We start from the raw sequence: 13,168 nt of genomic DNA on the forward strand, positions 1-13,168 counted from the left end.
CATAGCACAAAATTCATATGTTTATCAGCCCGCCCCGCAGCCAATGTTTCAAGCTAATGTTCTCCCATAAGCTCCAACACCAAGACCGGTAACTTCAACCAACAATTTTGGTAATGGTCAAAGGAGGCCTAGAGCCATTCAAGAGAAACTCAAGTTTGACCCCATCCCAGTTTCTTACATTGCGTTATTACCGCAATTCATAGAAAATCAACTTATGCTCGGACCTCTTTAGAGCCATTTCGGCCTCTTTTTCCCAAATGGTATGACTTAAATGCGTATTGTGATTATCATTTTGGAATACAAGGATACTCCACGGAGAATTGCACTGCCTTGAAACATAAAGTACAATCACTTATCAAGGCGGGGCTCCTAAATTTTTCTAAGAAGAAAGCTTCGAATGTTGTTAAAAACCCTTTGCCTGATCATTCAAGGTTAACAATAAGTGCTGTACATGATGGGATGACTTGTAAGGTGAAAAGAAATGTTGACGAGGTCCAAACACCAATGGATAAAGTGTTTAATGCTTTATTCAAAATCAATGCTATTATTCTAGAATCAACAGATGTCGTACTAGGGCACAATCCTAGTCTGTCTTGCAAGTTTCATATGGGGGCCACTGGACATTCCATCCAAGGTTATGATGACTTCCGTCATAAGCTACAAAAATTAATGGATCTATTAGTAATCGAATTTTACGTCGAAAGTGAAGAGGATCTAGTTGGAGCTATAAATGATTCCTCAACTAAAAAGGTGTCAACCTCACTTGGTACAAGCAGACTTAGATCTCTCACCATTTTCTATGAAGGAAAAAAAGAGTTTGACGACCAACAAGCCCCATGGTATCGTCGGAACCGGCATCACTATCGAAATTCCTATCCCATTCCCATACAAGAGTGATAAGGCCGTCCCATGGGATTGCGAATGTAATATTCTTAGCACAACTTCCTCTGTTCCCCAAGCATTTTCTGAAGATCTGACTGGTGTAGGAGGCATAACTTGAAGTGGGCGATGCTATTCCTCTAAAGTGATGGAAAAGGTTGAAAAAAGAAAAGATAAATAAGGAGAAGAAGGTCCAAAGATGGCAAAAACATTTCCCAAAGATCAAACGAATGGACCCACAGTGGCTCGAGACGATGAGATCAAAAAAATTATCACAAAAACGAGGCAAACGAGTTCTTTAAATTCATCAAGCATATTGAATACAGTGTAGTGGAATAATTGACTAAGATGCTTGCACGTATTTCAATGTTATCCTTGCTTCTGAATTCAGAGTCACATAGGAACGCATTGCTTAAAGTTCTATATCAGGCTTATGTAGATTATGATATATCCGTTGAAAAGCTAGATCATATTGTGGGGAATATCACAGTGGGGAACTTTATTGCTTTTAGCGATGAAGAAATTCCATCAAGCAGTCAAAAGAGTAACAAAGCCCTCCACATAACCGTCAAGTGGAAAGACCATGTTGTACCTAGAGTCTTGATTGATAATGGTTCAGTTTTGAATGTCATGTCTTGTTCCACATTGACTAGGTTGCCAGTTGATATGTCTTATATGAAGACCAGTTACATGATCGTAAGAGCATTCGATAAGACCAGACCGGAGGTGGTAGGCGAAATCGAAATACCAACAAAAATTGGCCCATGCATCTTTGATGTCCAATTCCAAGTCATGGACATTGCCCCATTTTACAATTGCTTACTAGGGCGCCTATGGATCCATATGGCAAGAGCTATATCGTCTCCCCTTCATCAAAAAGTCAAATTCATAACTGAGGGCTAATTAATAGGTGTGTCTGCGAAGGAAGACCCCTATGTAGAGGCGACAGAAGAAGTCCCAAAGTGTTTTTTCAGGTATTTCGAGTTTGTTAGTGCTACTTATGTGGGAGAGGGAGTAGTAATACCAACTTTGTGCTTATGAAGGGCAATTAACATGAAGATTAGGTAGACAATAGGAAAAGGGTGTCGAGTTGAGTTTAGGCTAAGAAAGAATTTGCAAGGAATTAGAAAACCTTTGATCCTTGTAAAGAATGAGAAGAAGTTCAGTTTGGGGTATAAGTCTACTAGAGACGAAAGAAGAAAGTTGGCAGGCCAAAGGCAAAAGAAAAGGATGGCACAGTTTGAGGGGAAAGAGGAAGAATTTGAGAAAAAGACAATCCCCTACTTGTATGAAACCTTCTAATCTATAAGATATATTCATCTTGAAGCACCCAAGGAGGTTAGTGGGTCTCTTTAAGAGACATTTGAGGAACTCTCAATTCACATGATTAAGGATGAAGATCCTAGCAAGGAGGTTCCTACGGTGTATCCGATGTCACTAGGAGAAAAGCTGACCAATTGGACAATCACCGAATTGCTAGTCATCTTTAAGTCTCGAAAAATGTAATGAACAAATCCACCTAAATACCTATGCCTAAGGGCATTATGAGTAGTTTTTTGCTTAATATGGGCTTTCTGTTACTTTAATTGTTCAAATAAATAACAAGTATAATGTTTTCATCATCTCATCTGTTACCATCATTTCTTGCAAATACCATTAACATATTTTTCTTTTAGCCAATAAATGATTGACTGTATATATATATCTGATTTCACTTGTTTGCAGGTCTTTAAATAATGAACATGCAGAAAATTTAGAGAGCAATCATAATTTTGACTTTGAGAAAATTTTGAACATTGATGAATTGGAAAATGAAGAGGAGTTGGATGACTATGACTTACCCTCTGATTTGTCAAGGCTGTTGGAACAAAAGGATAAAAAGATTTTACCCCATCAAGAAACAATGAAATTGATTAACTTGGGAAATGAAGAGGATACAAAAGAAATTAAATTCGGTACTTCACTGTCATTTGGTGGACAACAAAAGTTTGAAGAGCCATTCTGTGAATATGCTGATGTGTTCGTATGGTCATACTAGGACATGTTGAGTCTTAACACTAGCATTGTTGTTCATAAATTGCCATTGAAACAGGAGCACAAATCGATTAAGCAGAAGCTGAGATGAATGAAGCTAGACTTATTGCTAAAAATTAAAGAGGAGGTGAAGAACCAGTTTGATGCTGGTTTTTGAAAGTGGCCAAGTATCCTGAGTGGGTGGCTAATATAGTCCCAGTTCCAAAAAAGGATGGAAATATTCAAATGTGTGTAGATTACAGGGATTTGAATAGAGCAAGTTTAAAGGATAGCTTTCCTTTACCACATATTGACACCCTTGTAGACAAGATAGTGAAACACTTTCTATTTTCATTCATGGATGGTTTCTTTGGATACAATCAGATTAAGATGGCATCTAAAGATATGGAAAAGACAACGTTCGTAACCATGCAAGGAACGTTTTGTTACAAAGTCATGCCATTCAGACTGAAAAATGCAGGTGCCATTTACTAAAGGGCCATGGTAACCTTGTTCCATGATATGATGCATAGAGAAATAAAGGTATATGTGGATGATATGATTACAAAATCCAGTCAGGAAAAGGATCATACTACTAATCTCAAGAAGTTGTTTGAGAGATTATGAAAGTTTCAGCTTAAACTGAATCTTACAAAATGCACTTTTGGTGTTACATTTGGGAAATTGTTAGGTTTCATAGTAAGTAAAAAAAGGATTGAAGTAGACCTAGACAAAATACGAGCTATCCAAGAATTACCACCTCCCAAAACCTAAAAAGAAGTGAGAGGGTTTTTAGAGAGATTGAATTATATTGCTCGATTTATATCTCAACTCACCTCCAAATGTGATCCGATTTTCAAGCTACTCCAAAAGCATGACCCAGGAGAGTTTAATGAAGAATGTCAAGTAGCTTTTGATGAGATCAAAGAATATCTCACGAATCCATCAGTGTTGGTACCACCAATAGTCGAGAGATCTCTTATCTTGTATTTGACAGTGAACGAGAACTCCATGGGATGTGTGTTGGGGCAACATGATGAAATAGGCAAGAAAGAACATGCCATATACTATTTAAGCAAAAAGTTTACTGAGTATGAGTGCAAATACACTGCATTTGAAAAGATGTGTTGTGCACTAGCATGGACTGCTTATAGGCTCCGGCAATATATGTTGTATCATACAACATTGTTGGTGGCAAAATTGGATCCCATCAAATATAGTTTTGAAAAACCATCTTTGTTCGGGAGAATAACACGATGGCAAGTTCAATTGTCTGAGTACGATATTGTATATCTGTCCCAAAAATCAATTAAAGGGAGCACTATTATCGATTTCCTTGCAGATTGAGCCATGGATGATTATGAGCCTATAAGTTTTGATTTTTCGGATGAAGATTTGACGTCTATCTTGCATATAGATGAAGAGTTCGATAAACTTAGCCCTTGGAAAATTTATTTTGATGGATCATCAAATGCTTTGGGGCATGAAATTGGGGCAATGTTGATCTCTCCAAATGGGAAGTATTATCCAGCTACCGCACGATTGAATTTCAATTACACCAGTAACACAGCAGAATACAAGGCATGTGTAATGGGGTTACAAGCAACAATCGACATGAAGATTGACATAATAGAAGTTTATGGAGATTCTGCTTTAATGATATGTCAAATGTAAGGAGAATGAGAAACGAGAGATTCTAAAATGATCCCATACCAGAAGTTGGTTACAGAATTAAGCAAACAATTCAAGAAAATCAGTTTCAACCATTTGCCTCGAGAAGAGAACCAGATTACTGATGCTTTGGCCACCCTTGGAACAATGTTCAAAATAAATGAAGCGGTTGATGTATGCCCATTTAATTTCAGAATCCGTGAAGTCTTCGCGCACTACTTGAATGCTGAAGGAGAAGTTGATGGTAAACCATGGTATTATGATATTGTTCAATACATCAAGCACCGGGCATATCTTGAGAATGTTACAGAAAATGACAAACGAATTCTTAGAAGATTAGCAATGGGTTTCTTCCTCAGTGGAGAGGTACTTTACAAAGGAAGTCAAGACCAAGTACTCTTGAGATGTGTGGATGCTACTGAAGCTAACAAAATAATGGAAGAAGTCCGCGAAGGAACTTGTGGAGCTCATGCTAATGGACATATATTGGCTAGACAAATTATGAGAAGTGGATATTATTGGTTGACACTAGAATTAAACTACATAAACTTTGAAAATGCCACAAGTGTCAAATTTATGCATATAAAATCCATGCTCCACCAGCCCCATTGCATGTTTTCATAGCACCTTGACCGTTTTCAATGTGGGGAATGGATGTGATTGGTCTCATTACTCCAAAGGCTTTTAATGGAAATTGATTCATATTGATGGCCATTGATTATTTCACACAATGGGCAGAAACAGCTTCTTATGCCAATGTAACGTAGAAAGTCATGTGCAAGTTCAGCAAAAAAGAAATATTATGTTGATATGGACTTCCAAAAAGAATAATCACCAACAATGCAAGTAATCTGCATGGTGCAATGGTAAAGGATTTTTGTGCTAAATTCAAGATTAGGCATCATAACTCGATAACGTACCATCAAAAAATGAATGGAACCATAGAGGTAGCCAACAAAAATATCAAAAAGATCATTGAAAAGATGACTGAAGTTTATAAAGACTAGCATGAGAAACTTCCTTTTACCTTGCATGTATATCGAACTTCTATATGTACCTCTATGGGGGCAACCCCATATTCATTAGTATATGGAATGGAAGCAGTGCTACCCATTGAAGTGGAAATCCCATCCTTGAGATTGTTAATGGAGACAGAATTGTAAGACGCTGAATAGATCCGCTCTCGTTACGAACTGTTGAACCTTATTGAGGAAAAAAGGCTTGCAGCCTTTTGTCATGGCCAAATGTACCAATGAAGGATGATGAGAGCATACAAGAAAAAAGTTCATCCCAAGCATTTTCGAGAAGAGGAGTTGGTCCTTAAAAAGATACTCCCTAACCAAAATCATTCTCGTCGAAAATGGGCACCGAACTGGGAAGGACCATACGTGGTGAAAAAGGCTTTTTGAGGAAGAGCCTTAATTTTGACCATCATGGATGGAAAAGACTTGCCTAATCTGATAAATGCGGATGCGGTAAAAAAATATTATGCTTAAAAAAACATAACAAGAAAAAACAAAAAAAATAAAAACAAAAAAATGGAATGGATTCATGTTGAAAATCTGAAAAGGACAACTCGAATCCAAAGGAGGTGGCTCATGTTGAAAACCTGCAAAGGGCGAATTGAGACCAAAAGGGAAAATTTGGGATGAAGATTTAAAGCTGTCGGCTCAGATGACGTACAAACTAGAGTATGAAAAATGCACCGAAAGCGAAGTTCGTCGACCTTGCAAAACAAGGAGAAGTCATGGAATCCAGAATCTTCGGATTTGCTCAAGACATCAATCAAGGACAATTTTTAGAATCAAAGGATCAGATTGTCTACTCTAAATGGTCTGAGTGTTCATTATTTGAATGATCTAATCATTGCTTTGTAAATTTCCCTTCCTTTTGAGTTTTTTGCACTTTTATATATATAAAATTCTCCTTCCTTTCTATATTTCAAGCCTTGCTTTCCACCATTACGTAATTCAACATGATGATTGTCACGAAATGAATGATGACTGGTAAGGAAATGACTAATTAAGCAAGAAATTACATTCGTTGTTTAATGAAAGACTTAAAGATAAGGTAAAAAGAAAAAAGAGCCTCAACTTGAAAAAAACGAAAAGAGAAAATAGGTGATTAAGTGTCAAAAGAAGGCACGACTAAGGAAAATTAAGAATGTCAGCCGATAAAGAAAGGCACAAACGAAGATGATTGAAAGCTGTAGTGGAAAAATTGGATGAAGCAAGAGAAGGGTCTAGGAATCTTAATGAATCATAAACATAAAAGCATTCTATCATTTCATCATGCATACATGCCTAGCCATGCACATGATCATTTTCAAAACAAGAATAAAAATTAAATCATGTTCCATGCTTCGAAAGTAGGAATTCACCCAACCTAAAGTGAGGTTGTAAAACTTTGATGGAAGGATTTGAGACTTTCATTTTCATGTTAATCCAATTAAGTTGGCATTAGAGAATTAAATCGAACCTATTGTGAGATAGGTCGAGCCTAGATTAAGTCTAGGATTTCAATTTTTAATCGAATCTGTTCTGATATTGGTCGAATCTAGATTAAGTCTAGGAATTTCAATTTTTAAATCAAACTTGTTTTGTATAGGTCGAGCCTAAATTAAGTTTAGGAATTTTAATTTTTTAAATCGAATCCGCTCTGATATAGGTTGAGCCTAGATTAAGTCTAGGAATTTCAATTTTAAATCAAACCTATTGAATTGAACCTATTCTGTATAGGTCGAACCTAGATTAAGTCTTAAAATTTCAATTTTTTAAATCAAACCTGTTCTGATATAGGTCGAGTCTAGATTAAGTATAAGAATTTCAATTTTAAATCGAACTTGTTGTGTGATAGTTTGAGCCTAGATTAAGTTTAGAAATTTTAATTTTTAAATCGAACCTATTCTGTATAGGTCGAGCCTAGATTAAGTATAAGAATTTCAATTTTTTAAATCGAACATGTTCTGATATAGGTCAAGCCTAGATTAAGTGTAGGAATTTCAATTTTAAATCAAACTTGTTGTGAGGTAGGTCAAGCCTAGATTAAGTCTAAGAATTTCAATTTTTCAAATCAAACATGTTCTGATATAGGTTGAGCCTAGATCAAGTCTAGAAATTTTAATTTTTAAATCGAATCTATTTTGAGATAGGTCGAGCCTTGATCAAGTCTAGAAATTTCATTGAACTTATTTTGAGATAGGTCGTGCCTAAATCAAGCTCAGAAATTTCATTTTTTCAAACCCAGGTTAAGCCTAGAAGTCTATTTTTTTAAAAAAATCAAACCTATTCCAAGATAGGTTAAGCCTAAATCGAATTGCTTAAATCAAACTTGCCCCAAGATAAGTCAAATATGGTGTTTATGTCTTTGCACTATTTTTGATTCTCAAGAATGTACAAAGAAGGGTAACTATAGACACCTATTCTCTAAAAATCAACAAAAATAAAAATAAATAATAATATAATATAACATTTTTTTTAAAAAATAAAATTAATATAAAAAAAGAGAAAAAATAGAGAAAAGAAAGGACGGAGCGTATGCTCAGCCTCCCTCTCTAATTAATCATTGCAGGGCATTATTTAATGCCCCTGGAAAGCAGCCAGATTTGGGGAGGAATGGTCACTTCCGGCTACCAACCCCCTATTTGTGCCAGAGCTTTATGAAATCATGCTCAAAAGAAAATTATTTCACCTCTAGATTGTCCAAAATTTTGGATAATCTAGTTCTTAAAGGCGGTTCTCAAACAAACAACAGGGGGATGTTAGAAACAAACAACAACAGGAAAAAAAAACAACACAAATCCTATTTTCAAAATCAGATTCAAAAAAAAGAAAAAACAAAGAAGAAAGATAGGGAAAAGAGAAAAAGACGCTGGCCAAGGAAAGAGAGAAAGAAAGAAAAAAGAAAAACAAAGGAAGAGAGAAAAGGAAAGAAGGAAAGGAAGAAAAAGAGCGAGAGGAAAGGAAAGAAAAAACGAAGAAGAAAGAAAGGATAAGAGAAGAAGACGCCGACCAAGGAAAGAGATAAGGAAAGAAAAAAAGAAAGAAAAGAGAAAGAGAATGAGGGAGGATTCCGGCTAAAAAAGAGGAAGAGAAAGAGAAGGAAATAAGAGAGAGAGAATGAAGGAAAGAAAAAAAGAAAAAGAAAGAAAGGAGAAGTCAAAGGAGAACCAGGCCCAAGCCCGTGTCAAAGAAAAGGAAGAAAAACTCAAGGAAGCTTTTTTCACACTAAGCTTGTGCAGCCTAGTTCACTTTGAGCCTTGGGTCCCTTGGGTATGAATTTTCTTTAGTTTATTCTTGCTTATTTTGTGTATTTGGGCTTCAGTTCACTGTTTACATATTTTCATGCTAGTTATCTAGTTTCGCTAGTTATGGTAGTTAATATAGTTATTTGATGTTGCTAGTTGTGTCAATCAGCAAATAATGTAGGAAAAATATATATATGTATATGGAAATATGCATAATATTGTTAAATTAATGCATTCTTTTTTTTTTTTTTTAAAAGGGAGAACATACATATAAAAGATATATGATAAAGTAAAATTAAAAAAATAAAAATATATTATTTGGGTTATACCAGCGATACAATATTCGCCCGAGACTTGAGGAGTCGAAATCTTTGGTTAGTTTTCTTAGGTAAGAGGTTTAGCTAAAGCTCCACTAGTATGATGGGAGAGCTTTAGTTTTTGAATCTCAATAATTCTTATAATAGTATTCTAAATCATTATTGACTTGTAATAGAAATATAAATATTTATAATTAAAAAATGAAGAAAGAAAAATATAAAATGTTTATGCTTTTAAAAACAAAAAAATCTAATAATATAAAACATGTTATTTAGGTCATACTAATGATGGGATGTCCATTCAAGACGCGTGAAGTCGCAATTTTGAATGAATTTTCTTTGATTAGGAATTTTAATTAAGACTCCACCGGCACGATGAGAAGGTCTTAATTTTGAATTCCAATGTTTCTAATTTTAAATAAAATAAAAAAATTATCTATACTCAATTACCAATTAGTCAAAAATGTAAAAAAATGAAAAAATAAGGAAGTAATGATAACAATAAATATGTTAACAATAATAATAACACAAAAAGGAATGGATAAGATACATATATAAATAATAATTATGAAATAAAAAATAAATAAAATAAATAATGATAAAAATAATTGGTCTAAAAATATGATTTTGGAAAATTTCATATAGTGAAATGAATAAGTACTTACATAGCAAAATACATAACGAAATAAAAATGGAACAATAAGTAAATATAAAACATTTATTCATGGTATATATGCTCACATAGAGAAATAATGAAATGAGGAACAAATATTAGAATTATGAGAGCATCGCGTGCCTTTGTTGCATTGTTAAATGTCATGGCATATAGACATATTTTATATATGAGTATAAGCCCCGATAATGGGACTTTTCGAGGAAGCTTGTGAAGGCGAGTTTCTTCTAAAAACTCCCTAGGTGAAAAGATACCATCGGACCCATTAGTACAATGGTAAGGTTCGGAGAATTATATTTAATAAAAAGCTTTTGCTCGTATTAGGATTTGCATTCAGAAAAATACTATTTTTACTCGTAAACGACTATCCCGATGATCGGATTTACCTAGTAAACTTGCGAAGGCGAGTTTCTCAGGTATTTTCCTAGGTGAGAGAATGTTCCAGAATCCCACCAATATGATGGGCGAATTCGAAAAGTACACTCAATAAAAAGTTTTCGTTTGGCATTATCTCGATTTTATACCATGCATTTCACAATTGCATCACGAGCATGTTAAACTCGTAAAAATGAAATAAAATATTCTAATAAATAATAAATCAAATTAAGGAAACATAAGAAAAATTAATGATTTAGGATAATATATGATTAAATGGTATCGTTCGTGGAACGGGCGACATAGGGGTGCTAATCCTTCCCTGTGCGTAACCGTACTCTCTAACCCAACTCTAATAAAATACGTAGACCAGTTTATTATTCTTTATACGAACCTAAAGTCAATATAGAACTCCGTCAAATAAAACAAATTTAATAGATAGTCAATCACACCTACATAAAAAAAAAAGATTGATGGCAACTCGCTAAATTACCTCACGTCTAGCGGTCGGTCTGCACGTTACGACACTTCTTAGTAGGCTGGTTGCAAATGGGTCAAACACAATATGTCAAATAAACATAAACTACTTGTTCCCAGGAAGCTTAGGTGTTTTAGGGGCAGTTTGGAAACGTAAGACTAGGACAACGTGGTATATGGGAGCTCTCCTAGACACCTCCATAAGTTACCCATGTGACTTCAGAATCAGATTTCAGTAGTCTTTTTGTAGAACTTCTCAAGGCATAGCTTAGATGAAGGATGCTGCTGTCTCTTGTACTCTAGCTGTTTTGCAAGAAATCAATATAGATGGGTGCACATTTGCATCTCCTGGAATGTTTCTCTGATTTGGTTGGTCTGATCTTTCATATTCCATCTCTTTTTGTTTTATAATTTTATTCTTTGGCCAAGCTTGTTGGTTGTTCAAGAATGTTACTTTTACATGGAAAAGCTTCTAATATTTTCCCTTAGCTGTTCAGACCACTCATAATGAGGTAAGTGCAGAAGATGCCATATGTGGTTGTTAAAACAATATCTCATCTCTTAATCTTTATTTGATCACCCTTTCCCATCATTATATGGCTCATCAACATTATGACATCTTAAGACTATCCCTCATCTTTATGTTATATTTTTTTCTGGTATATAATTTATCACTAATGTAGTGACTTATTTTAGCAAGGTGAACTTACCTGACATGGGATGTGGTTGTTGCAGGGGGTTCCCAAAATTGATAGTAAATATTAATATTATCTCTGTGAGGGGAAAAGGATGTTTGCTGGCAACAGTGAAACATCAGTTGAGCATGATGGTTCTTCCTTGTCTCATATTTTAACTTGTCCTTTACCTCCTCCAGCTACACCGGAGCAGTTGGCAAAGAAACTGTTGAATGAAGAACAGACAAACACTACAGAAAGTATTATGGACCTCAATATAGTGATCATCTACAAAAATCAGTCGCTCAGATAGTGCCCAAGTTCACATGTTCAAGATGCGTCAGCTCAAATCCTTGGAACTGCTGTTCACGTGGACAAATATGATGACAGTGGATCCTCAAGGAATATGAAAACTGCTCAAAAGCATTTGCTTGAATTCCACGTCCTCTGATAATCTGATACAACAGAAGATGCAACTTTGGATTAAATGGCTCAAGCATATCTTGGAGTTGGGAACGCCATTATCGGGTACTGTGAATCTTATTGGAAATTTGTAGGATATCATGCATTATCTACACTAAAATGAGTGCTTTTCAGAAATGTTAGTCTCAATGATCAGTTACTGTTGATTATACAGAGGCTAGATCAAATGAAGATGGTTTAAAACTTGACCTTATGCACTTGAAAAGTACCACAATTATATCAGTAAACTTGAGTCCAGTTTGTCTGATGTGTTCCCAAGACAGGCTGTATTCATGAGATTATATGCTTGAGTCGGGTGATACATGTTAAAGTGGAGAGTAGTTAGAAACATGAATTCCATTTTGCAGTGAAGTACGAAGATGAATTTTAGCTAGTATAAAGGTGCTTTGCTGCACATGGATATAATCACACCCTGGGGACTGTCTTGCCTATGCAATCCAAGTGGTGTTTTTTGTCATGTAGAGTAAGTGGATTCCTATTTTGCTTTGATGTAATATTCTTAAATTAAATTCTATATTTGAAAGGGTTAACCATACGAGTATCATGCCATATTTCCAATAGTTAGTATTTATCTGGTATCATGTCTGTTGCGGTGTGGCCTGACAAAGTTCTCATGATCTGATCCAAACGAGGAAAAAGGAAAGGAAAGAGTTTTAGCACTTCTATATACGTTTACATTATTCTTGCAGAGATTGGTGCAGGAAGTAGAATTCATTTTTGAGGGACTTCATTTTGACGACATGAATCTTGTACCACAGACCTCAACTTGTAGGGTCAATTGTCTCCAAAGCTCGATTTGGTCCTATGGTTTTGTTTTGCTTTAATGCTCTGCATCCTTTTGTGATCTGTTGGTTGACTGAATTGAAAAGGGCGGGTTTCCATTTTGGGTCTCCAGCAAATAAGCAAAAAGGACATCAATAGGTCCATTTTTAATACCACAAACTTAGAATCCCATACTAATGTGGGGTCTCATTTCCTCAAAACAGTAATTGCTTCGTAGATTTTACTGAATAATAGTAATAGCTTTTATGCAATGGGAGGTCAGGAGATCTTTCATGCATTTTTTATTTTCTTTCTTGCAAAGTTTGAAGTTTTAGCTGACATACTTTCTCAGCTTTCTTTTTATGAAATAATATTGTTTGCATCTGCGTAAGCAGCCAAAGAATGACTGGCTCTCGTCGGAGTTGTCCTGTAGCCTGTAGTAATTGTTTTCAGCTGGTCTGCTGCCATGTTGAGGGCTTTCAGCTTCCAGAGGTCAACATTTTAATCGAATTGCCTGTTATTTTGATTTTACAAAGAAAGAAAAGAAAGGAAATAAAATAAAAGTAATTGTGCTAATTAATTATTGGGGTTCAAACCA

General features: G+C 35.2%; 1 protein-coding gene across 1 annotated transcript; it reads left to right on the forward strand.

Moving 5' to 3' along the window:
- Positions 1 to 4,242: 4,242 nt before the first annotated feature.
- Positions 4,243 to 12,632, forward strand: LOC148760727 (uncharacterized). Its single transcript, XM_088809675.1, has 3 exons — positions 4,243 to 4,562; positions 4,758 to 4,929; positions 12,498 to 12,632. Exons 1-3 carry the CDS (start codon positions 4,243 to 4,245, stop codon positions 12,630 to 12,632), a joined length of 627 nt encoding a protein of 208 aa, XP_088665801.1.
- Positions 12,633 to 13,168: the final 536 nt, after the last annotated feature.

Source organism: Theobroma cacao, chromosome 9 (assembly GCF_053813885.1).
Source record: "Theobroma cacao isolate CCN51 chromosome 9, ASM5381388v1, whole genome shotgun sequence".
NCBI classification, from domain to species: Eukaryota; Viridiplantae; Streptophyta; class Magnoliopsida; order Malvales; family Malvaceae; genus Theobroma; species Theobroma cacao.

Bases quoted from the DNA above. Each gene is read 5' to 3' on its own strand.
- LOC148760727 (XM_088809675.1), top strand. From the start codon at position 4,243: ATGGATGATTATGAGCCTATAAGTTTTGATTTTTCGGATGAAGATTTG. The intron at 4,563-4,757 runs GTAAGGAGAATG...ATTTAATTTCAG, and splicing joins GCTTTAATGATATGTCAAAT to AATCCGTGAAGTCTTCGCGC. The intron at 4,930-12,497 runs GTACTTTACAAA...TTATTCTTGCAG, and splicing joins GTTTCTTCCTCAGTGGAGAG to AGATTGGTGCAGGAAGTAGA.